We start from the raw sequence: 26,024 nt of genomic DNA, 5'->3' as shown, positions 1-26,024 counted from the left end.
TAGGTTATATATTATAGAGTTATAGAAAGAGACCTTCTAAAAACGTTCAAATGTATTACTGGCACGTGAAACCTTAAATCAGAGTGAATAAATGAAGACTTGGCACACCACTTCCGAAAGGTTGCTGACCCCTACTTTAGAGGATCAGGCCCCTTAGCCTTGATTTAAATCCTGTATAGGTCATTAAAGCCTGCAAATGATTTCAGAATGGAACAGCTGACCATCTTTAATTGTGTAGCTCTTCAAGTAGCATCACTATTATGTATTCTTTTGAGATGGCATGATAACTGCTCCTAAATGCTATAGTTCACTATATAGCATGAAACCTTAACATCAGACTAGAGGTGGCTCCAAACCACACCTCTGGATCCAGCGCACTTAAATTTTGAAGAAGTTTAGACCCAGATTTGAACTTTGACCCATCTCTAAATTACATAGTTTTAAAAATATGTGTGTTTCATCTGAAGATGAAATTTAAATTATGTCCTTAATCTAACGAAATGTTTTTTTTGTATTTTTTTTTAAAGGTGGGATAATGTACAAATGACAAATAGCATGAGTTGATAAGACTTTTCATTCTTTTACATATTTGTCTATTGTAAAATATATCAAATGGGTAATTTTTCACATAGGAAATTTACAGCTTAGCTTTCTATAGTCACACAGTCTAGAATTACCATTATAAAATGCAAATGTCAAGTGAACATTCTGATATGGAATTTTTTGTTTGTTTGGGACATTTCACACTTGATAAAAAGCATATATAGGATGGTAATATCTGAAATACAACTGTTTTCTTTGTAGGTAACCCAGGGAAAAAAGGAGTACAAGGGCCCTTGGGAGAAACTGGACAACAAGGACTAAAGGGAGAAAAGGGTAATCAAGGATCCAAAGGTGATCTAGGTAAACCAGGGCCTCCTGGTCAGAAAGGAGAACAAGGTTGGTCTTCTTCCTGTCCAAACAGCAATAAAGGTGATGCTGGACGCGCTGGTTCTAGAGGTCCTCAAGGACTTAAAGGAGACAAAGGGGAGTGTGGAAAATTGGGTCCAAAAGGTGATGTTGGACCGAGTGGGAGTCCTGGAAAAAAGGGGCATGAAGGAGAAAGAGGGCAAACAGGTAAGAGGGGGCCAAAGGGATATACAGGGCCACCAGGAGTCCAGGGGGCTCCAGGTCTTAAAGGACATCCTGGGGTTCATGGAAAAATGGGTCATCCTGGAAAACATGGGCCATCTGGACTTCCAGGACAAAAAGGACAGAAGGGAGATTGCAAAGAAAGTGACATCACAGCTTTCTCTGTTGGTCTTCAAAAAAGAAATAGCTTCCCACCACCAGGGTCTCCAGTGAGATTTGATAAAATTTTCCTTAATGAAAATGAAGCATATAATGTGGAGTCAGGTGTGTTTGTAGCCAGCACTGGAGGTATCTACTCTTTCAGTTTCCACATGAGTGTTTCCAGAAAATCACTGAGAGGTGCACTTTTCCACAATGGTAAAAGAATTCTACAAATGTCCAGTGTAAGACCTGTCAAACAAGCTGCATATAATGTGTGTCACGTTTCCGGATCTATATTTATTCATCTTAATGAAGATGATAAAGTTTGGCTCCAGATTTTGAACGCATCTCAAAATGGCCTGATAGCTGATGAAACCACTGATTCTGTATTTTCAGGTTTTCTGGTATTCCCTGACTAGAAAATTTCAAAATCATATAAAATACTGTGGATGTGGTTCCTGCAGTACTTAAACATAGGATCAAGGGACATCCAGCACTCTGCAGGATAAGGCACATATGCTGTGATTATAAACTGCTGATTATTGATGGTGTCAACTCAGATCACAAAGACAAATTGGTCTTGTTTGTAATATTTACATATTTGTACACTTCACTCTATTTCATTTAACTTCAAATTCTGTTTATGGAATCTGTGAATGGGTGTAATTTCTTTTTCTTCTACCTCAGCAAGGGCATTATTATCACTGTGGTGAATTCTTTATGTAGCATCAAAATGTGTCTTGTACATTTTGCAGAAATTTAAAGGCACTGGTCCCTGCCCCATGACGTTTACAATCACAGAATCTAGGATCAGATTCTTAAAAGATACTATACTATAATATGGACAGTAGTGGGAGAAAGAGTGCACAGAGAGCTGGTCCAAATGAGTATTTTTTCTAATCAAAGATTTTAGCAGAAAATTTTCATTTTGACAAAATGTTTTAGTGTTTCAATGTGAAAGAGAAAATTTTTTTGTGACATTGCCTCTGGAAAAGCGTGTGTGAAAGGAAAAAGTGTGTGTGGGGGGAAGGCAGAAAAAACAGAAAATGTTTCAGTCTGTGAAAACTGAAATTGGGGTTTTCTATCAAAAATGAATACATTTTTATGGGAAATTTTGAAAAAAAAATATTTCAAAATTTTCTGCAGAAAACAATTAAACACCCAGCTCTCTATTCAACATCTTTTTTTCGTTTTCTTTGTTATTTCAATTCATTACCTATTTTCCTTTGAATTTTTTATCTTTCTGGATTTACTTGTTTATAGATGTTTGTCCATTTAGCAACCTTGTTGTTTAATTCGTTTTAACAAAAATCCTGGCCTATTTTCTGTGATGTTCAGTTATTCAGCTCTTTTTCCTATTCTTTTGCTAGTTCTTTTTTCTGTCTTTGTGCCTGTAAATGCAATTTTCCAATTTCATTTTTTACATTTAGGAAACAAGTAGAAGTGAAACCACTTCTAGAGGAACCTTCTGTGTCTCCTTTAGTGATCTGGCTGCTGGCATTAATACCAAATATATTCAAACTGTTCAAATCTGTTTCAAAATGCCATCCATAGGCCTGATCTTGCAAACTGCTCCTCCTCGGCATAGTGGTTAGTACTGTGAATAGCCCGATAGTTATGTTCCCTGCCTCTGGCAGCAACATACGTCCTGCCCTTTCCTCTCAGCCCTAAAGGCATCAGTTACCCCCCTGACGTCTACTAACAGGAGTTAGGTGTGAAGCTGTAGTGGAAGAAAGAGCATCCAGAAAACTTGGTTCAAGTTCAACCATCCCCAAACACCCCTGAAAAAAAATCTGCTCGTGGAGGGAGAGGGAGAATTGGGAATTGCTAGGGATGTCCCTCTTTCTCTCTTCCTGTCTGAAAGTCAAGCGGGATGGACAGCTTGCGTATTAGGGCTTGCAAAGAGCTGATTTTGCCTTTAGGTTTGTGTTTCCTTGCTTTTATTGGTCTGTCACAATCTTTTAACCTGATCCTGATTTCCTGATACATCAAAAGCTCTTAGGGGCTGGAAGTAATGCAGAGTGGCTTTTAATGTTACTTAGGCATAACCTTGTGTTCATTATTTTATCTTTATTTAGCTGTGCAAATAAACAGTAGTTTGAATTCTTTTGTTCTGCCTTGGATTCTTACTGAGCCACACAACTAGCTAAAAAAAGAAATTTCTTTTCACACTAGATAACTTTTTCTTATTTTATTTGTTTCTTGTTTTGCAGTAGCTTTAGTTTCCTTCACAAAGGGCTCTTTATTGGGATATTTGTGATTAAACAGAAACATAGGTTGAGATTTTTTCAAAGATGAATAGGCAATTTAGCCACAAATCTACCATTCATTTAAATAGGAATTATATGCCTAAATCTCCTAGTCAGCTTTACAAATCTCAGTTTATCCCTGTGGAAATGCATGATGCTACCAATGTCTTTGGGCATATACTTTAAGGCATTTCATGGCCTGCATGCATCATTTATATCAGTTAAGTGTGAATTCTAACTTATATTAATAAAGAAAGTGATGTAAGTGAAGATAAACATGAATTTACATGCTCAGCCTCTGGGCTCTCCAAACTGTGCCTAAAATTCAATAATTACTGCTTAGTGTGAAAACAAAGACACATTCTGAATTTTGCATCATATCAGTTGCTGTTGGTAATGTGCAGTCGACTTACTGAGAAAATTTCCCATTCACCGACGCACCTGAAATTGTCACAGAACCAAGTAATAGTCTTTCAGCTCCCACACAGACAGCATTCAAGTCATTTAAGCAAATACCAACAAGAGATTGAAGCTGTCTTTGTAGCAAAGATAATGCTCCAACCTTAACATGCATAAATATGACATTAAACTGGAAGCCAGGAAAGAGTAGCTTCGGTGAATACAAAAGTAGCATTGTAAGTGGCAATAATCTTGATTTAAAAAGTTGCACTGTTGAATAAATTATTTCCTTCTGAAGGGTTCTGATTTGAAATCAACACAAGGATTTTATTACAACCAATTTGATAGCCGTTTCATGATGTGTAGCTCCCGACTGAACAGATGTGACAAGTTCTTCAGTGTAGGCCTGATGCTGCTATCTTCTACTGATATAAGCAGTTCCACTGATCCACATCCACAAAGGAATTTAGGTACCTAAATCCCGGATTTAGGCACTGCTGCGATCTTCAAAACCCATGCTCATCTGCTGCATAATCCTGTAGGTACCTGAACTCATTTGGTGTCTAAGTTTTTGTGGTAAAAGTTCCCTAAACACCTATGTTTCTGCCTCTGGGCATGCACACAATGCCTCACTCTAAGCATCTGGATGCCTATCTGCCTCAGCCCCAACATGATCATCAAACCACGGGAAGATATCTTGCCTTTTGCGTCATGCTCTGATCACATCTAGAGGATCAGGGTCCGTCCAAAATCCAGGTGTTGGTGGTTGATTTGAGCCATTGATATTAGTGGGACTACTTGCAAGAATAAGGATTGAAAGATATGGTCCATGATAATTCACAGAATAGAGATTAACTGGTGCAGCTCAGGCTGCAGTAGACAAAGCAACCTCTTATGACCACTGTACTGTGCAGCCCCTTCACAATAATATGTAAAAGGTTCTGAAAGGGCTTGCTGTCACACTATTATACATGTGATGTTACAATGCTGAGCTGTTAAACAATAGAAACAATTATAAATCCTGCCTTCCTTTAGACACTGACACTGTAAGGTTATTTAAACTAAGTAGTTTTTTTTTTTTTAAAAGGAAGCAGAAAGAAATGAGTCAGCAGCTGAACTTAGCCTTTTCCAAGACATTTAAAACACATGAGTAACTTTGGCAGCATTCAAGAAACAATTAAATGTTTTGACCCAAATACTCATTGTAATTGTAATACAGTTGATTAAACTAATGCACACAATTTCATTTCAAATTACCTGTGCAAATTACCCTTTTTGTATCCACACTGTATTTTTTTTTTTTGTATCTGTTATATTTTATTTGGCTTCCAGTTGTAGAATGGGACTGTATTAACACAAGTAACTTTCTTCCTTAATCCAGGAAATATATCATTGTGCTTAATGAGAAATACATGGCAAAACAAGAAATCACAAACTTTCTAGGTGCCATTGTATCTCATTCTGTCAGGGGCTGAGGTCTTCCTGCCTTTTGGCTTCCATGAAAGTTGAGCATGCTCAGCAACTCTCAGGAGGCATGTGAGAGTTGGCAGGATCGGACTCATAGTATGTTGTCAATCCTCTTCCTGTTCACTGCTGTCCGTAAGCAGAGCAAGAGTCTAAAAACTTTATAGGAAAAAAAGTAGAATGTAAAGATCGCAAAATGTTGCAGACTCAGGCCAAATTTTGCTCTGTTATACTGGTGTAAATCAGTTACCTTCAAAATACACTTAAGTAGAGTTATTCTGGATTTACAACAGTGTTACTGAGAACAGAATATATCCCTTTATGAAGGCCTAATCCCCTGTGAAACGATGCAGCTTGTTTGCAGTTCACATACACCTTTTGTCTCGTCAGTTTTTAAATATTTTGAATTTCAATTTAAAATGTGCAGAATTGCGACTGATTAATGGATACACAAACCAATACTATTAAAAATGAACTGACCTTGTTGGGTTGAGGATCTTAGTCCTATTTTCAGTTTAGTAAGCATTAATTTTAGTGTCACTCCTAGTGGTTATTCTGTGATATTGTCAGGATTTGTGGGCTAAGAGTGGATTTTATAGCAAAACTCCTTTTTGACGTCAAAGATTTTCAGACATCATCTGAAAAACTGATGAATCAGTATGGCCTGGTATATTTAATAACATGCTGAGCCTTTTTTATTGCTAAACGTCATAGTGTGAGTGTTGGGGAGAGAAAAGGTAATGTTTAAATTACAAATAGATAGAGGAAGATTACAGTTCCAGCAGCTTTTATCAAAGGAGAATTGATTGTTAACTTTAAGAAGGTCTGAAACAAACTCATTCTTTCTTGTCCAATAGCTGAACTGAATTTTCAATGTACTGTAACACAGTAAATGCTGAATCAGTAAATGAAATTAATTTCTGGTTTTATTTTCACCAGAATGAGGATCCCTGCAGGGTCCTAGAGCCTGGGATCCAGCCCAAGCCTGGAATTCTACACAGCAATGAAACACCCCAGTAGCCTGAGCTCCGTGAGCTTGAGTCAGCTGGCATGGGCCAGCTGCGGGATTTTCTTTGCTGTAGAGACATGCCTTCTGTTAACCTGCTATGCTCTCTGGACAAAAATCCAAAGAGCTAATGCTACAGATAAAAATTTAGACACAATATCCCACCACCCATACTGATATTGAGTAGTTCTTTATTTCAGGGCTGTACCAGTGGGCCAGATTGCAGATCACCTCATTCCACACTGTTGTGGATCTCAGCCACTTTTTTGGCACCATACCATCTTGACATCCTGGAGACCTATCCATGTTGACTGGGGACAGGAGGGTGCAGGTGTTAACATAAGCTACGATTTTTGGAAGGTTGCAATATAACACTAATTTATTTCTTAGAATCCAGAATCCTAACACACAAGAAAAAAACACCATCACCCATCAACATATTGAGACAAAACAGGCTGCTCCCTAACTCAACTTTTGTAATAAAACTGGCCTTGCTCTAGGCTGGTTTTTTTCAGACTGATTGTACAAAACCCAGATTGCACACTTCCCTACAGAGCTCCCTAGCCTACAAGCAGGACCAGGAAACCTCTTCTAAACGTAAAATGATGGCTTGTAATTTTAAACACAATTTTTAATACACCACACAGGCTTGGAGGGTAGGCAGAACATCCTCATGCCATCCCTGCCAGTACTGCAGATCTTACCTGATTATGATAATACATTTCAAGGCTATGGCCCCACTGAGGATCCCCAGAAGCCACTATGCCCTGGTGTAGAGTGACTCCAATAGAACCATGCAGCTAGAAAGTTTGTGGAGTGGACAGCTGATGCAGAAGCAGGGGATGAGGGCTTCTGGATGGATCCCATGGGATTGGTCTGATGGGACAATGTGGAGTAATCTTCACTTGGGAATTCACATGAGAATTTACTTGTAAAAAAATATTCTCCCACAATTTTTAATGTGGGAAGAGTGAATTTTCCCAGTGATTGGTAATGCTTGGGGTGAATAAGCATAACAGAATTAGACCCATGGTTTGCACAATAATTGTGAAAAAGTGTGTTGTTCTGGCTGTTTAATTTCCTTTGCTAGAAGCAATGATGAAAGGCATCAGCTGCTGGAAAGGGTAAAAAGAACATAAGACTACTATACTGGTCAGATCAATGGTCCATCTAGCCCAGTATCCTGTCTTCTGATTGTGGCTAGTACCAGATGCGTCAGAGGGACTGAACAGCACAGGGCAATTATTCAGTGTTCCATGCCCTGTATTTGTTGTATGCTGGTGAGGTTTTCCTCACTGCCACCATTTTATTTTCAGAACAGGTGCCTGATCAGCAGCTGACTTTTTGGCTTTGGCAATGAGGGTAAGTGAGAACATTCAAATAAAATACGAAAATTAGCATGTAAAATTATATGAACTTTAGGTGTGTATTTATGGAAGACAGTGAATCACATGCAATCTAAACATCATGAGACAAGAAATAACCTTTCGGATCCTGGCTGTTAATTACACCTCTTTTCAGTCTGACTTTTTCAGTTGAAAAGCATTGCTGAGAAACTAAAAATTCTTGCTGCCAGAGTTTGTTTCCAACATCAAGTCTCCTGGCCTAGTCACACTGAACCCTCCATTGCTCTAAGTCTGTCTTGTCTTTACTGAAAGGCAGAATGCTGTATAATATCACTGAGGCACCACCTTTAGCTCCCTTTTAAAATGAACAAACATGATCGGTGAACTATGCAGTTTCCAAAATTGAAAACAACGAGAGCACCAAAATGGACCTTGTGTTAAGGGAAAGGGAAACCACTCTTTATAAAGGCATATTGGGTTTGGAGAAGGAAAAACAAAAAGGAATTAAACATCGTTAAACCAATTCAAAACTAATTTTCTCTGCAAATATTGATGGCCCAAACCTATTCCAGATGAATGCCAAAATGTTCAGCTAATACAAAGGGAGCAGGATCGAGCCCTGGAAGTTGATGATAAAGGAGAAATGTGAGTTCTGACGTGACCAAAAATACATATTTTTACAATCAAATATTGTCTACACACTTCACTCAGTTTGACTTGACATTTAATCCCATTCCTATTGCAATAGAGAAATTGGGTCCTAAATCAATAAAATATATTGCTATTGTAATTGGTATTCTTATTGTCAGCTTGACAAGTGTTATTGGAGAAAATCATGAAAAAGTCTTAAGCAGGAAAATGATTATGTTAGAATCATGGACTTTGCTAAAAATAGATGAAAATTTGTTATAAAGAGAAAGTAGAAATATATGTGAATATAAGAACTGAAGAAACTAAGGAGGGTACAAGAAGGAATCCAAAGTGAATATATTGTATATTACATTTTCCATACATTGTTAGACCAAAAGTATCTAATCATTTATCCCAATACAAAAACACAAGTTAAATTTTTCCAAATTGCTCCAAAGTAAAATGATTCTGTTGGAACATAACATGTACCAAGAAACAAATGAAATTTCTTCTATCAGAATGAAAGTCAGAAGGCTCAGGGAATTAAAGGCAAACAGCAAAGCAAACCAAAAGAAACAAAAACAACTCACAAGTCCCCATCTAAAAAAAACCCTCTAAGGATAGTACTGTATGAGAAATCCAAGCTAATTCAACTAAAACAAATAGTTTCAGGAATTGGAATCTATCCAAAATCAAACATAAAAGTATTCAAGTGAATGCATTTATAGTAGTTGCCGTTTGCTAATGGGAGTATACAGTGGTAGCTGAGATACACAGTTTCACTATATATTAACAATATATTTGCAGTTGCTACATGACGACAATTGGCAAATATTAACATTTAAGTGGCTTCTGCTGTAAATGACGCTTTCCAAATATTACAGTAGACTTAGAGGCCCTGTTTATGACAGTTATCTATGGATCTTCTACACAATTTGGATGTTGGAAATATATTTCTGGCTTGTATATGTACAGGAAAGAGACAAAGTGTGAAAACTATACCACCATTCCATCCCTAGAGGTGATCCCTCTTGCTAAGGGCAAAAGCACGTAACTTGGTTAGCATTTATAGAACACTTCTCTCTAGATCTCAGAGCACTTTACAAAGTAGGTTAAGTATAACTACTGTCTATGGACACTGATGCACAAAGAGGTGAAGTGACATGCTCAAGGTCATACAACCAGTCTGTGGGAATGTCAGGAAGAGAACCCAGGTTTCATGATTTCAGTAGCCCCCTGGGTTAGTCACTGGATACTAGGAAAAAGACCTGCCTGGGCTGCACCTGTTTTGTGATGCGTACTTCATACTCTAGAGCTGTCAATCTGACACATTTCACCAGCCCAGACTTGCCAACACATTAGGAAATGTGAGATTTTTGCCTTATTCTCACCAGCTTTCTTACACCCACATCCACACTACAGTTTATTTCTTCACCTTTCCTGTAGACACTGAAAGAGGGTGGGGTTAAGATAAACAAGACCATTCCCTTACTTTGCAAAACCCAACACATATCTAACTAGAAAATCTCAGTGACTGTTAAATCCTGGGGATGAAATCCTGGTCTCACTGAAGTGAATGATAAAATTCACATTAACTTCAATCCAGTCAGGTTTTCACCTGGGACTTGAGTGAGGAGTGGTGTTGCATCTGTCACGCAGCTCATCATGAACAATCTCAAAGTATTTCTTCCCTTCTGCTCTTCTCATCTGACCCTGGGGTGTAGCAAATAGCATGCCATAAATTCCTATCTGTCTGGAGTAGCACAAAGGATTGTGCAAGCATCCTCTGAAATCACCAAAAAGCACTGCTGTGCAAGGAGAATCCTTTGTGCTCGGCAGGCTGGTAGTAGGGGGCCTGGAGAGCAGCCAGAAAAGGGCCAGGTGAAGAGCAGTGTTCCAGCCTGCGGGCAACATTTGCATTTCCTCAAATTTCAGCGTCATTCTGGTTACTTTGAGGAGAATTCACCAATCCCACTTCCTCTCTGTCACAGTGGCCCATCTCATTGGTTACAATAAAAGTAATTAAAGAAATAAAACATATTACTGCCTCACTGAGAATAAGATTGGCTTTTCCAATGTGCCATCCTGGGTGGGTATTCCTGATAAAGGAAACATTCATAAGGTAGGCAATAACAAACGTTGCTTCACTTTATCTTCAGTATGGCTTTTGCAATGAAATTGTGGAGTTTAAAAGGTACTGTTGGTATAATTTGTCTCAAAAAATCCTAGTGTATTTAATGACTGTGTAATTGTGAGAAGACTGGTTTACTCCCCCACCCCCAAAATAAAAGCACAAAATGTTATTCAAACAGCAAAGAAACACAGCCATCTGCCCATTATTTAAAGTCTTTTGGTTGTGGATAAACTTCTGTTGTGAACTAGAATAGCTGAATTCAGTTATTCAGGGACAAAAACAATAGCACAGTTGCATTACGAGTGTACAGCCGTGAGACATATGCTAACGTTTCATGGACATTTAAACCCAATAAAGAATAGATGTACTAAACTTGACATCATTATAGTGAAGAATAATTGCTCTCAGTTTGGGTCTATTGTGAACTATAAACGTCAAGTGAGTATATTAGAGAGAATAATTTTAGAGCAATTGGAAAGAAATCTAATAGAATGAAAAATGAACAATTTCACATTTATTAAAACGTATTTACATATATTAAAGTCTTTATTTTAGTAACACCTTTGCCCACTATAACACAGAGTTCAGCAGTCTAATCATCAGCCCTATTTTCAAGAGTGTAAAACTTGGACTTTAAAATTCACCACTAGCTGAAATATATACAAGCTCAGAGCATCTAGGCAATTTATTTTATTTGTATTCATTTTATTATGTTATACTATCATGTAAACCCATTCATTTGAATTTGGCCACTTAAATGTACAGAATCTCTGTGTTTAGTAATAGTCACAGAAGCTCTTTGTGCCTGTCAAACTCTCAAATGATTTTGATTTGAAAAATATTTTTTTTCCCTAAAGATAATTAGGCTACAATTTAGCAACTTGGCACAATTAAGCTATTTTGGCAATGAATTAAATATATTTCATGCCATTCAGATTTTTAAATAAGAAATAAAAATAAAATGCAACTACTTCTGACATTTTATAGGAAAGCAGAAATTGCCATGGTGGATCAGCCCCATGGTCCAGCTAGCCCCGTATCCTGTCTGACAGTGGACAGAACCAGCTGCTTCAGAGGAAGGTGCAGGAAATTCTGCTTTAGACAGTTATGAAAAAACTCATCTAAGTTAAAGTTTCTTCCTAATGTCCAATATTTAGAAGTTGGCTTTGCCCTGAAGCATGAAGGTTTATACCTTCCGACACCCTACTGGGTGAAAACCTGCCCCATTGAAATCAATGGGAGTTTTGCCACTGGTTTCAGGGGGCCAGGATTTCCTGCTAGGTGTTTTTAATCTTTGTTATAATAGCTCTTGCTCTTTACATTTTAATAACTACATTAAACGTTGTCCAATGTCTAACTTGAAAAAAAAGTCATGGAATTAAAAATTAAAATAAATGCTTTATGCTTTATTTACATTGTAGCCTTTGTGTTCCCAAGAGAACATGCCTAAGAGACAGAGTGTCACCAAATGACGTGGCATTTCTTCACTTTTGTGGGATGAAGCTAGACCCTTCAGATATTATTTTGCATGTTTTATTTATGATTCTACAATGTGCACAGAAATGAACTGACAATTCAGATACTACTGTACTGTTCTGCTTGCTAGCTCCTAGGAGTAACCTGACAGTGTAAAATGCTATTGTTTTGCTGTTCTGGTTGAAGATTTGTACCATTTGTAAGTTATGGGTTTTCCAAAGCATCCTGCCAGGTGTTTAAATTGACGTTCTGCTCTAATGAAGCACACAAGCCATTACTTTGCTAATTGCCTGAGTTACAGTGCTCTGTACAAAGCCATGGATTGTTCTTAGTCATTCGGAGTATAAAGTAGCAAAGATATCCTGAAAAAGAAAGTGGCTGATGACCTTTCACATCTTGCATTAATCTGTTGCTAACATCTTAGAAACAGTCTCTCTCTGTTCTGTTCTTGGCTGGTGCTGAACCTGCTGCTTTGAGGTAAATATATTATCAGTCTCTTGGCTCAAAAGTCTCTCACTGCATTGTGACTACATGGGCACTAAGAGGTACTTATGCTCTGCAGTTCTAGGTTATTTCCTCTGGGATGATCAGCACAAGTTTTGAAAGAGTGACTGTGGGCTGGGAGCTGCAGAGTGCTTTCTGTAAGGTGAAGAGTGGCCCCAAGTTGTGCTGAAGTTATGTGAGTTTTAGGGTACCTTGTCAGATCAGGTCATACTCACACGTTAGTCAGTGACTGCCCCTTGAGGTATGCACACTAGCCATGGCTGCATGATCAAACAATATGAATTTTACTCACTGCACCAAATAAACATTCTGAGCATTTCATTATCTACTCAGTTTTCTCTTTTTCGACAACACTCAGGTAAGTAAGGGTGGAGTAAGAATCCTTCCCTACTAAACCTCTGAGGGTGACACACAGGGTACTGTGTCTATTAATCCTTCACCGCACCAGGTGGGCAGGCAGAATGGGGCATGGGTGGAGTTTTGGCTCTGATGTCCACCTGCCCACATGCCAGCCAGCGCACCTAAACCAGCAACAGATTACTGCTGTTCTGGAACAAATAGGAACCAAGGAAGGAATGGAGTCTAATTCCTAATTCCTTCCTTGTCCGCTCCTGGGGCAGTACAGCTACACACTAGTCCTTAGAGCGAGACCCAAAGTCTCTTTCTTGTCCTTAATATAATATTGAAATGTAATTGGTTTAGGGTTTCTGCATGAATTGCATCACATAGGCCAGAAGCTCCTAAACTGTTGTTGTCAGATGCCCGGTGATCTGGCAGGCATTAACTGCATACATGATGCTGGTTCTTCTCCTGGTTTGCAGCTAGAGAACCAGAACAAGTGGAAGGGTGAGACAACCTGTCAACGTAGACAGTAAGTCTGGTTGAAAATGTTCTGTCTTAACTATTTTTTGATGGAAAATTGGGTTTTTGATTAAATGAATTTTTTCATGAAAAGTGTCTGCTGTCTGGATTTTTTTTTGTAAAAATACCAAACACCTACAAATAGAAAGAGTCTATCTAAAAACCAAAATTTAGAGATGCTGCTGCCATGCTTTATGGAAATTGTAGTTCGGTTGCTTCGTGTCTCCATTGTTCTGTATGCGCCAGATTCTCCAGTTGAACTACAGGTCCTATGATGCACTGTTGACAGGTACTCCTATGATGCAAAGCATCTGCTCCCCAGAGGGGGACATCAGGGTGAATCATGGGCATTGTAGTCTGACCAGGGAGCCCAGCCTGTAGAAGAGAATGGGAGCATGAGGCACCTTAACTACAATTCCCATAAAGTACCATACAGCATTTTTATATTGAAATATTTTGGTTTTCAGATGAACTATTCAGTTTTCAAACATTTGCTGAAAATTATAATTTTCCATGGAAAATTTAGACAAAAATGAATTTTGATTTTGTTTTCATAAGAATTTTCTGTAGACAGAACTCCTTATGATACTGAGGACAGCAAAAAATATGTAAACACTTTCCTAGTGTTAGCTTTCAGTGTAAGGAACTGCTGTAGTTGCCACTGCAATGTTATAAAATTAGTTAGCAAGAGGGGAGATAGTCTTCATATTAACCAATTGGATGTGAGGTAGTCAACACAATTGTTGAAAGGAAGGAAAGCAGAAGTCCACAAGACCATCCATCTTTTGAAATGTGGTCCACACTCTGAAAATGTTTGCAACCCTGCTATTTAGGCTCCCTTTCTTTGTTTAAGCAATTAGCTGTATGAAAGATAAGGAAATCAAGATGAAACTTTAGACCAAGATAGATTATGTAATTGGAAAATCTTACCTTCTTTGAAATATTTACTTCAGACAGCTTGGAATACATAGGGTGTAATTTTGTTTCCACTTATTCCTTTAAAGCAAAGCCTTTCAAAGTGAGTAATTGTGCTTGACTCTGAAGTCATTACTGAATTCTCTCTAATCATTTCAGTACATCACACACTTCAGAGTCTGGCTTTTCTGTATTCTTGGAGCCACCCTGTATGGTCTTGATTGTCCATCCCCTGCACCAGATGTTTCTCAAGCTTTATAAGAGATATTGCGGTGTTATTAGATCCAGGAAAAGCTGCAGAGAAAATTGGGGGTCAAGCTCATTGTTTCTCTCCACCTGGGAAAGGGTTTACGGGTTAGATCTTTAAAAGCAGCAGAGAATCCTGTGGCACCTTATAGACTAACAGACGTTTTGGAGCGTGAGCTTTCGTGGGTGAATACCCACTTCGTCAGACGCAGGTAGTGGAAATTTCCAGGGGTAGGTTATATATATGCTAGCAAGCAAGCAGAGATAACGAGGTTGTTTCAATCACGGCAGAATGGTCCCTGATTCTAGCAGTAGAGGTGTAAACCAAGGGAGGGAAAACTGGTTCTGTAATTGGCAAGCCATTCACAGTCTTTGGTTTAGTCCAGAGCTGATGCGTGTCAAATTTTGCAATGAACTGAAGGCTCAGGCAGTTTTCTCTTTGAAGTTGGTCCTTGAAGTTTTTTGCTGCGGAATGGCCACCTTAAGGATCTGCTATAGTGTGGCCAGGTGTCGTGAAGTGCTCTCCTACAGGTTTTGTTAATTGCCGATTCCTGGATATCTGATTTGTGGTCCATTTATCCTTTTCCGTATGACTGTCCAGTTTGGCCATGTACATAGCGAGGGGCTTGCTGGCATATGAGGCGCTTAGTACATTGTGGACGTGCAGGTGAATGAGAACCAGTGATTGGTATGGCTGATCTGGTTAGGTCCTGTGATGTGCTCGTTGGGTGTTAGATATGTGGCAGAGTTGCAATCGAGGTTTTGCATGAATTGTTCCTGAGTTAGAGTTACTAATGGTACTGGTCGTGCAGTTTGCTGGTGAGATCGTTTCAGTTGGCGGCTTCCTGTGGGCAAGGACTTTGGCCTGCCACCCAAGACGTGAAAGTTTGGATCATTGTCCAGGATGGGTGTAGATCCCTGATATGCTGTTTGAGGGGGTTCTAGCTTGGGGGCTTATAGGTGATGGCCAGTGGGTCCTGTTGTTTTCTTTTCTTGGGTTTGTCCTTGCAGTAGGAGGTTCTGGGTACACCAAGTCTGCTCTGTTGATCTGTTTCCTATTTCTCGTGCGGGTATTTGTAGTTTTGGAATGCTTGGTGGAGATTTTGTAGGTGTTGGTCTCTGTCTGAGGGTTAGAGCAGATGCGGGTTTGTACTCAGCTGCTTGGCTGTAGACTAATGGATGTGTGATGTGCCCGGGATGGACGCTGGGGCATGAAGGTAGCATAGCGGCTCGGTAGGTTTTTAGTATAGGGTGGTGTTAATGTGCCATCATTCTTTGCACCGTGTGTCTAGGAAAGTGGACCCTGTGTAGACTGGTCCAGCTGCGGCTGATGGTGGCGGTGGAAGTTGTCTAAAAATCGTTGTGGAATTTTTTCTAGCAGTCTCCTTCCCATGGGTCCAGATGATGAAGATGTCATCAATGTGCGTAGGTAGAGAAGGGGCGTGAGTGGCGAGATTGCTGGGAGCGTTGTTCCAGGTCAGCCTAAAATATTGGCATATTGTGGGGGCCATGCGGGTGCCCATAGCGTGCACTGATCTGAGATATATTTTGTCATCAAATTGAATGAGTTGTTTGTGGTATAAAGCACAAGGCCAGCAGCCAGTTGTGCTGTGGCATCATCAGAGATACTGTTCCTGACAGCTTGTATTCCATCTGTGTGTGGGATGTTTGTGTAGAGAGCCTCTACATCCATGGTGGCTAGGATGGTGTTTTCTGGGAGGTGACCAATGCATTGTAGTTTCCTCAAAAGTTAGATCTTGAAAACCCCCGTTGATAAGAATAGTCCTATTGGAATCCCAGGGAATTCAGCTGGAACAGTCCCAACTCAAATGATGGTGTTTTGCAGAATCAGACTTGATGTTTGGAGGAAGGGAGTACCCAAGAGTCCTTTGTAAATATGTGGATTTATCTTCTACAGACAAAAAGCCAAGGGGCAATTTCTGCTCTCGTGTATGTTTATATAACCCACATTGAAGTCATTGGGACACTAGTATAATTGAGAAGAGAATTGGTCCAAAGTGCGCAGATAACACAAAAGCAGAGTTCTTGCATGTCTGCTTCTTTCTCCGTTTGTCTTTCTCATTTTGGTTGTCTGAAGGAGGCTGTTTTATCCAGCAACCTGCAGAGATACAGAAGCCCCCATGAATACAATGGCTTTAGTGGTAAACTTATTCAAACCAAAAACTGTTTGCAATTGAAGTTAAAAGAGTAAATATATATTTATTCATCTAGGAGAGTCAGCATTTCAGGGGTAAGTCACAATTTCAGATCTACCTGAGCTTTTGCATATATTTCCTCCTCTTCTCTTGCAGCTCCCTAGGTACTGCCAGCATCTCTCTCTTTCCTTTACAGGGAGCTGGGGCCCAGCTACCTCCAGCTGTGATGAAATATCTGCCAGGCTTCAGCTTCTTGCCCTGAAACCACTACTACCAACTCATTCTTGCCTCCAGGCTTTTCTCCACAACAAGGGCTAGAAAACATACATAAAAAGCCAACATTCTCATGCCATCTCTTGATATCAGGAATTGGGATTCTATGACAGGTGCCAAATGTTGGCAGAGTTGGCAATACTGGTAACCATGGTCACACTTAGAGGACCTGGTTCTGTACTGCATTATGCCAGCTTTATGCTACTTGACATCTGATGGGGAGTTGCTACTGGTATGTGCTATCCACAGACAATATTCCTCATTTTAAATATAGAATATCTCATTCTGGTCGAATCTTTTGAAGCAGCATCAGCTTTGTTAGTGTGACCACTCTAGATTTCAAGCAGAAAGGATTGGTTTTGCTAGTTTCAGATTACTGATATTTCACTGTGTTCTAATTGCTTCAGTTAGGTTGCTAAGCAGAAAAATAATGAGATGTTAAAACCTTCAATAAACTTTCTTTTCAAATTAGAGAGGCATAGAAAGTGTCTAACAGGACATCAAAGATTTCCTTCTCTAACTTTGTGGCATTTATGCTTTCGTCATGTGTTACAAAGATAATTCTTGCATTAGGACAAAGCCTACCTCCTCCCAGTGTGTCCCACTTGAAACCTCTGAGATTTCTGGAACTATTGCTAAGAGCTGGGCAGCTAGCAGTACTGCCTTTTTGTGTCTCTTTACAACAGGAAAGTACCTACTCATTATAAATGGAGGGTTGCACAGCAGGAAGTCTTAACTTCTTTTGCTTTCCACATGTCACTCAATGCCAATCTGAGAAATTGGCCTAGGTAGAGGGCCACTGTAGCTGCATAGGGCCCCCACTGAAATCATTGGGGCTCTGAACAGATACAAGGGCCTCTCCTCATAGATCAACTGACAAGATCAGGGCTGTGAGCTGTTTTTAATAAAGAAACCTGCTTAACTGATAAAAATTGTACTTTTGCATTTTTACTCTTTGCTGTTCATATGTTAAGCTGCTTCTCTTGGATTTAAAAAGAGAAGGCTAATGGTGAGAAGTGCAGGAAAAGCAATAACGGATGCAAAACAAGTGAACCTTACAGGGAAATTGCTAATACCAGAAACCTGCTGGAATGCTTTATAATTGCATTAATCTTTTCTTTCAGCTACAAAAATGTGGTGTTTACCTTGGCACAGCGCCACCTTCATTATACTTATCGCTGCTGCTGTACACACAGAGGCGAAAGCTACTCTGGCTGAAAAGTTTACTAAGATAAAGGCTCCAGAGATGGAGGTCACTGATGGCTTTGATACATCCATTGTGCCACCCTCTGAAGAAAGTCCGTTCACAGAAATATCGGAAACAAGCGAAATGCCAGTGGAGTTATCCTCGCTGAACCCGGCCTTCAGAACGGCCACCACTCTGTTTCCTTTTGAAAATTTTACGCTTGACACAACTGATTTCTTTTTTAATTGCTGTGATTGCTGTACCCCTGTGTCAGGTCAGAAAGGGGAACCAGGAGAGCATGGACTGCCAGGTAGGGGAAAGCAATTATTATCGTTATTCATTTCTCAAGAGGCAATGTCAGCTGTAGTATATGAACTAAGTAGAAAATGGCAATCATTCTCCAGTTTTATTAATTCTTGAATAAATTCTCTTGCAGGCCGGAACATCATGCTATGGTGATTTACACCAGCTGAGGACTGGCCGTAATGGATTCGTATTACATATAATATCAGATAAAAATCTAATTATTCTTAAATGCTACATTAAAACAATGGTAACTTAGGACTCAACTCTGTAAGTCCCTCACATGTGGAACTCCAGTTAAAATCAGTGTTCTGCATATAGAGGACTTACAAGGTCTCAGGTTTACACTCAAAACTAAGGAGAATCAGAGTTACTGTTGCACACAAACTCCTGGACAATACTCCATATTCCTCTGCCTCTCTCTCCCTTTGTATTTTAGAAATCCCAGAAAACTGTGCAATATTACACTTCATATATGATGTTGTTACAGAGAGAAGGGTATGATTATTATGTTCTATTATTTTCTTCAACTGAGTGTTAATAGAGCAGCTGGGCACCAGGCAACCCACAGAAGAAAACAATGTCCTTGCACCGAAGGTAGCTTACAATCGATGACAGACAGACTATACAAAAAGTACACTAAGACTAAGGACTGTTGTACTTACATCACCTTTATTGCTTTATAATGGAGTTGTACGTGGGATTTGAAAAGAGAAAGAGTGGCCATTCGGAGAAGGACAGATCACCCCAAAAAGCTTTAACCTTCCCCCCCAATTTTAATTTTCCTTATTTCCCTGGTTTGCCAGACTCTTAGAGCATAGATTTTAAAAGAGATAAAACCTGATAGTCTACCCAATCCCTCCACTAGCCGATGCAATATTTTCTTCCATGGTGTTTGCAGTCTGACTTTACATCTGCCAAGCAGTGAGACTTTTATACCTCTCTTAGGAGACTACTCTACAGGAAAATATGATTTAGTAGCTAGGAAAACGTTCCTGATATTCAGTCTGAAGTTCCCTTTGCTCATGTTGATCCCTTTAGTCCTTGTCATATCCTCATGGAACCCCACAGACATTTCCTCTCCCTGCACTTTTGTGTTTACAGTCTTCTAGGAGTTGCAGATTGTTTTACATATTCCTTTTAGCACGGTTTTGTGACCCTTCAAGCTACCTGAAAGTAGCTTTGTGTTTTTCTACAGGGTTATATAATAATTAATAATAAAATCCCTGGCCTTTTATTGGAAACAGGGAAGTTAAATGCAAAAGACAATAAAGGCTCCGCATTTTAAATATGATTAATTTGCTCAACAGAGTCTCTATAAGTACCCTATAAATATTTTATAAGAGCTATATATTTTGTAACCTAATATATTGTATATTATGTAACCTCACTTTTTATTATTAAAATACACACCCAGATAGGGCCTGATTCTGACACCTTTACATTGAGCAGGACCTTAATCTGAAATATTCATGTTTATTTTAATAGCACTACTTTTGAAGACAGATACTTTTCATCTGAGTAAGGGTGGTAGAATCATGCCTAGAGCTTTTTTAAATATACTGTATTCAAGGGACTCTAGTCTCCCATTTTTAATAAGGGACAAGATTGTATTAGCTATAGAGGGAGTTCTGTGCATACATCTCCTGAGGACTGATGGAAGAAGAGCTCATGTCAAGTTGTTTGTATTGTGACAATGAACAGGGCCAGATGTGCATGAGCTAGCCCAAGTTTTTAAAGCTTATTGTAAAATTAAACCACTGAGTATCTTGCTTGCTTGTCTTTTTAATATTTCTGACAATGTGTGGATCTGATCTGCCCGATTACCATACTTGAATTTGCAGTTTAAAAAAGAAAAGAAAAGGTGGAGTTAATTAGATATAGGATGTCTTCAGGTGCATTTAAATACTGGACACACAAATTAGGATGTAATCTATGCGTTTGGGTTTCTATAGCTGTATAGCAGTTGAAAGCTATTTTTCAACTTTTTCAAGCTAAGAGACCTCCAAACTCAAAAATCAAGGTCTTAAAGATGGCAAGGGGATTTGTGCACCAGGTGAAAGACAAAGGTCCATGAACCAGTCAATAGATATAGCATGAAATATAAATTGGGATTTTCATAGCTGATGAGAGCGTTTAGCCACACAGTTCCCATTAATTTCAGCTGTATGGCTAAAGCCCCTAATTGACTTTGAACAATTACAATGTTTTTCATCTGTGAAGGAAATATAACTCAGTCCTGAGCCCTGCTCTGCTTCTTTTGTATCACTCCCATGACGCAAAGGAAAATACTCAGTTCTTCGCTGTTTTCACAAAGCACCCATCAGTATATGGCACCCCCCATCATTTGTGGCTTATTACCTAACTAACATTCATAGGTCACTTTATAAAGTTCATCTTTTTCAGTCACAGTTCCATAGTCTAATGAATTTTCAAATGCTCATTTTCCAGGTCCTAAAGGAGAGCTAGGAGATGCTGGCCCTCAGGGCCTACCAGGAATTCCTGGACTTCAAGGTCCAAAGGGCTTCAAAGGAGACAAGGGTGAGGAATAGTAGCTGCTCATTTCAAAAGCACATGTGATATTTTTTTTTGCTCATATATTTTTCAGTCCAATATAGCAAAATTGTAGGAGAAATTATTTTCTAAAGCAATTGAAACGTCTTGGTAGAAATTGATACCTTGTAATTTCCATGGCCTGTAATACTGAAAATTAATAGCTTATAACAGCACAAAATAAAAATGGATATTCACAAAAGCCTGATCCAAAGCTCATTGGAGTTCTACCTCAGTGGGCTTTGAATCAAGCCCATGTGTAGTAAAGATCTTCATGAAAGCAACAGGCAGACATAGAAGCAGCTTTTAAAAGTTAAATCTCTCAGACCAAATTGACTGCACCCAGCTAAAGAGTAGAATGTAGTTCATTAGCTGTAACTTCATGCAAAGACTCCCATTCACTTTAATATTCTTTGGACCAGGCCCTCAGTGGTCAATCTGCTATCATGTATCACTCTAAGTATGGCCTAGAAGTTTCTTGCTGATAGAGAAAACATATTTTTTAAATGTTTAAAAAGTTGGTCCACTAAACTAACTTATTTAGAGCGATGCTTCTCTGTTTGCACCTGTGTGATTTTCAGTATCCCTAAACACTTAGCACCTACACATGAATAATCACTTGTCCCAGGGATTGTTGCTGTAGATGAAATAAACTTAGAGAGTTGTGTGCAATACAAAAGTGAGAAAAAAGTCAAGCATGGCCCCATTCGGAATATTTGCAATAACCACAGATACCCAGTCAGGTTGTTTATCCTCTTCTAAGCCATCCTCTGATCAAGAGGTCGTCTGTGTGGTTATTGGTTCTATTAATCATTTGCCCTGGAAACCTGTGTTCAAATCTCAAGTGAAAACGAGTTTGATGGTCATCGCAGAGTTCTCACTTTGCATGTCACTAAACTACCACATACTGGACACAATTCAGCTCAATTGCCTGTTTCTGTCCAAAGGGTTTAGTGTACTAGAATAGTGCATGCTGACTGAATTGTATTGGCAGAGCTATAAGTGGTTGCTTGCACAGCATTTGCATGCATCATACTTTGCTAAAGCCAATAAGTACTGAATACACTTGAACATTTTAACAGTGGGAAAAAATGACAGAGTGTGATTCAATTGATGTCCTCTGCTACGATGTCCCCTCTTGCCTAATGCTTTCTAGGGCTGTCAAACTAGAATGACAATACTGAGTCTAGTGGCTATCAGCTTCTCTATTGGGCCATTAAATGACAGTAAATGCCCTCCCTGTCCAACATTACTGATTTTATATAGTTACTTATTTCTTAGGCATTAAGATGAATCAGATAACTACGTAAGTACAACGCAATGGGTAGTTTGATCGGTGCTGGTGTTTTGGAGTTTTCAGTTAAGGAGTCCCAAAGAACCTTCTTAGGACTGTCATTTTTTAAGTTCATTTTTACTACAGGAGAGAGTGTGACAGACACACAAATGGTGTAAGCTCCATGCTGCATTAAGAATATTTTGCTGCAAATAATATACCTAGCAGCATATTAATGGTAACAATGTCTTAGGAGATAAAGGAGAACATGGTGACCAAGGAACAAATGGAATTCCAGGGTATCCGGGTAAACCTGGAGAACAAGGTACGTAAGGCTACATCAGAGTACTCAAGAACATTGATCTATCTTCCTCTTTAATCTGGTTTTCTAATATTTAATCTGTTTTTTTCCCAATCTGGACTTCACTACTTAGTTTTTATTCAGTCCACATTCAGGAAAAACTCACTACAGTCAGTGGGAGCTGTGCATGAGTAAGAACTGAATGTGGACTTCAGTATTTAGATCACAGTCTACATACTGAATGATGTTATTTATCTGTCTACCTATGGTGCAATTTCAGTCATTTAATTTGAAGTGTGTAGATACTATAAACTTTATCTTGTCCTAGTGTATTATAGAAACAGGGCCCAACTGACAGATGCAAACCACCCAGGCAATATTTTTGAGCAACCAACCAAACTAATAATTTTTGGAGTGGGCGGGGGCGGGAGGAAGGGAGAGACTCTGTGTGTGTGTGTGTGTGTGAGAGAGAGATAGATCCTGTAGGGGAGTATATTCCACCTGGAAAATGTATTGGAGGTGGAATTTGTTGCAATCTGTTGCATTCTGAAAGCAAGAAAAGTTATTCTTCAGTGAAAAGTAACTTTATGAGCTGGAGATAAAATTCACACCTGGCAGTGATATTTTCAGCCATATTTAGATAGTGGGAAAAATCTCATCAGAGACAGATCAGATCCTCTGGTGCAACCCAATGGCACAGAATGCACAGGGATGTGTGTGCAAAAGTGGTTTAAAACTCTGCTCTCTGCAGGTGTGTCATCCCTGGGCTGCATTAGAGGAATCTTGGGGTGCATTAGAGGAGTCTTGGGGTACAATCCAAGGATCAGCATAGTGTAAAGTTGTCCTGACCACCTGCTTTCTTGAAGCCACAACCTTTGTTCTCTGTTGCCTTGACAGACAGGAGAGTGTGTGGTGTAGGAGTTACTACACTGGCACTATGCCACCAGAGGATGATTCTCACACTGGGGCAATCTTCCTTTGGTTAAGATGCCTTTAAGGCCAGATCACACCAATATATAGATGGCATTGGATAATCTGCCCTGTAGAGAATACATGTATTTTATCAATTGCTTTTAATATGGTGGATTTAGTGTTTTCAATTGTATGTTGCCCCTCAACTTTATGGTAAATGCATTTAAAAAACTGACTTACAATTTCTGCCTTTTTTTCTTCTTTGATTCCACGTTCTCTTTCTTGCCATATACCTTGGAACTGTTTTTAATGTTATTACTTCTCTCTTTTCCATCAAGCCAGCTTCTTCCCCACATACCCAGTGTTGCATTCTCTTTGGTCTTCTGCACGTGCCCAGTCTCTCTCTCTGTCCTCATCTTTTATTTCTATTCTCTTTTGTTTTCTAATCTCCTTCCCAAGCCTTCTTAGCCCTTTACTCCTCCTCCTTCTTCCCTTTTCTAACCTCTCCTCTCAACTTCTGCCTCCTCTTGCCTCAGTTCCACTTGTTCCTATTAAATCCACTCAGCCCATGATGACTCCCCTCTCCCAAATCCACTTCCCCCTTCACTCACAATGCAAATTACTCCCTCCACTCACTCACTCCACTCCAGAGGAAAACAGAAAGAAAACGTTGAGAGTGGAACATGCAGTCTTCTTTTTAGTCCCAAGCACCTGGCATTTACATCTGCTTCTGCTAGCCCCTACCTAGCACAGTGACCAGCACGAGGCTAGTAGTGCTGCATGGTTTTTATTCTATCTTTTTTTTTTCTAGGTGAAGCTGGAGTTAAAGGAGACAAAGGAAACTCTGGCCTTCCTGGAATGAAGGGACAGAAGGGTGTGAAGGGGGACACTTGTGAGAATGGGACCAAAGGAGAAAAGGGAGATAAGGGAGAGCTGGGCTTACAGGGGCTAGATGGGGAAAATGGAGATAAAGGGGAAAAGGGAGACCTGGGGGAAAAGGGGTATTGTGGGGAGCCAGGGGAGAGAGGAGAGAGGGGGGAAAAAGGGGAAGGTGGAATAAAAGGGGAAAAAGGCAGCAAAGGAGACGCTGGAGTTGAGGGTATTCCTGGGATGAATGGACAACAAGGAGAAAAGGGTGAGCCAGGCAGTAAGGGTGAAAAAGGGGACTTGGGACCACCTGGTGTGATGGGACCTCTTGGGCCCAAAGGAAATCCTGGTAGTAAAGGGGCCCGAGGAGCTAGTGGAAAGAAAGGCTCCAGAGGTATCAAAGGCTCCAAAGGTGATAACTCAAAACTCCGAAGATCAGCTTTTAGTGCTGGCTTGTCAAAGTCTTTCCCTCCACCAAATGTCCCTATTAAATTTGACAAGATTTTGTACAATGATCAGGAAGATTATAATCCTTCTACAGGCAAGTTCAATTGCAGCATTCCTGGAGCGTATGTCTTTGCTTATCACATGACGATCAGAGGGCGGCCTGCTCGAATCAGCATTGTGGCACAAAACAAGAAGATAGTCAAAACCCGTGAAACACTTTATGGTCAAGAGATAGACCAGGCGTCTTTCCTGATCATTTTGAAATTAAATGCAGGGGATCAGGTTTGGCTGGAGGTTGGACGGGATTGGAATGGGATCTATGTCAGTGCTGAAGATGACAGCATATTTACAGGGTTTCTTTTGTATCCAGATGATATTTTTGAGACCCTAGCATAAGTATATGGTAGTAAACACACTACTAAGAAATGAAACATTTATTTCACTCTGATTGTCAGTAGGGGTGGAGGGAGAAGGGTGAAGGAGAAAGAAAGTGTCACTTTAGTGAAATAGATGTCATAATCGTTCTATACAAATATTTGTATTTGTAATAAACAGATTAATTTTAACTAAAGAGCCCCAAAAGATGCAACCACCCTCTGTGATGATGCCTAATTTTCATGATCATATAAGGAAATATTACACAAATGCATTCAGGAAGATATAGATCCCAAAGAGATTTTATTTACACTTCAGACCCAGGCTAGATCATCAAATTGTTAAAATTACACAGAGAAAGTCAATATATTAGTTTAATTCAGATAAGGCCAAATCTTGCAATAATTACAAGTCAAAATGTCCACGGGAGTCAGTGTTGAAGTTATTTGGAGTTTCAAATTTTAGCTAAGGATTGTAGGATTTGACTCAGAGATTAATCAGATACAATTGCAAGTAGTAGGTTTCTTCAAATCATGTTCATAGATTTAAAAATGTCTGCTGTCAAACCAGTATTATGTGTTACTTTATATGTGGTAATGCATGGAATAAAAGGTTGATTTAGAGATTGTATTATAATCACTCAATCAGTGCAAACATCTCTGTTCATCAAATTATTGTTGTATTTACAAGAACTGAATATCTTTGGAATGGTAAAGAATAAAATAAGATGATTGCCTAATCTAATTTATTTTTTCCTATGATACACAGGGAAAAAATACATTAATGTGCTGGTTGACTACATTGTAGCTGATGGAACAATTAGTTCAAATGATTTAGAGGAAAAATACTTCTGTAAATGGTGTTTGGCTGTGGCAT

The 26,024-nt window shown here is 39.3% G+C and overlaps 1 protein-coding gene across 1 annotated transcript in view; it reads left to right on the top strand.

The window, feature by feature from the left end:
• Positions 1-25,790, top strand: part of OTOL1 (otolin 1) — a 46,936-nt gene extending 21,146 nt beyond the window's left edge. The window contains exons 4-8 of the mRNA XM_032778244.1: positions 805-939; positions 18,056-18,427; positions 20,872-20,961; positions 22,500-22,571; positions 24,271-25,790. Of these exons, the coding sequence (XP_032634135.1) occupies positions 805-939; positions 18,056-18,427; positions 20,872-20,961; positions 22,500-22,571; positions 24,271-25,169 (1,568 nt within the window). The 3' untranslated portion in view covers positions 25,170-25,790. The remainder of the gene's footprint in view (positions 1-804; positions 940-18,055; positions 18,428-20,871; positions 20,962-22,499; positions 22,572-24,270) is intronic.
• Positions 25,791-26,024: the final 234 nt, after the last annotated feature.

Source organism: Chelonoidis abingdonii, chromosome 8 (assembly GCF_003597395.2).
Source record: "Chelonoidis abingdonii isolate Lonesome George chromosome 8, CheloAbing_2.0, whole genome shotgun sequence".
Lineage (NCBI taxonomy): Eukaryota > Metazoa > Chordata > Testudines > Testudinidae > Chelonoidis > Chelonoidis abingdonii.
The sequence above is the reverse complement of the archived record's forward strand: the minus strand, read 5'-3'. Positions and strand labels throughout refer to the sequence as shown.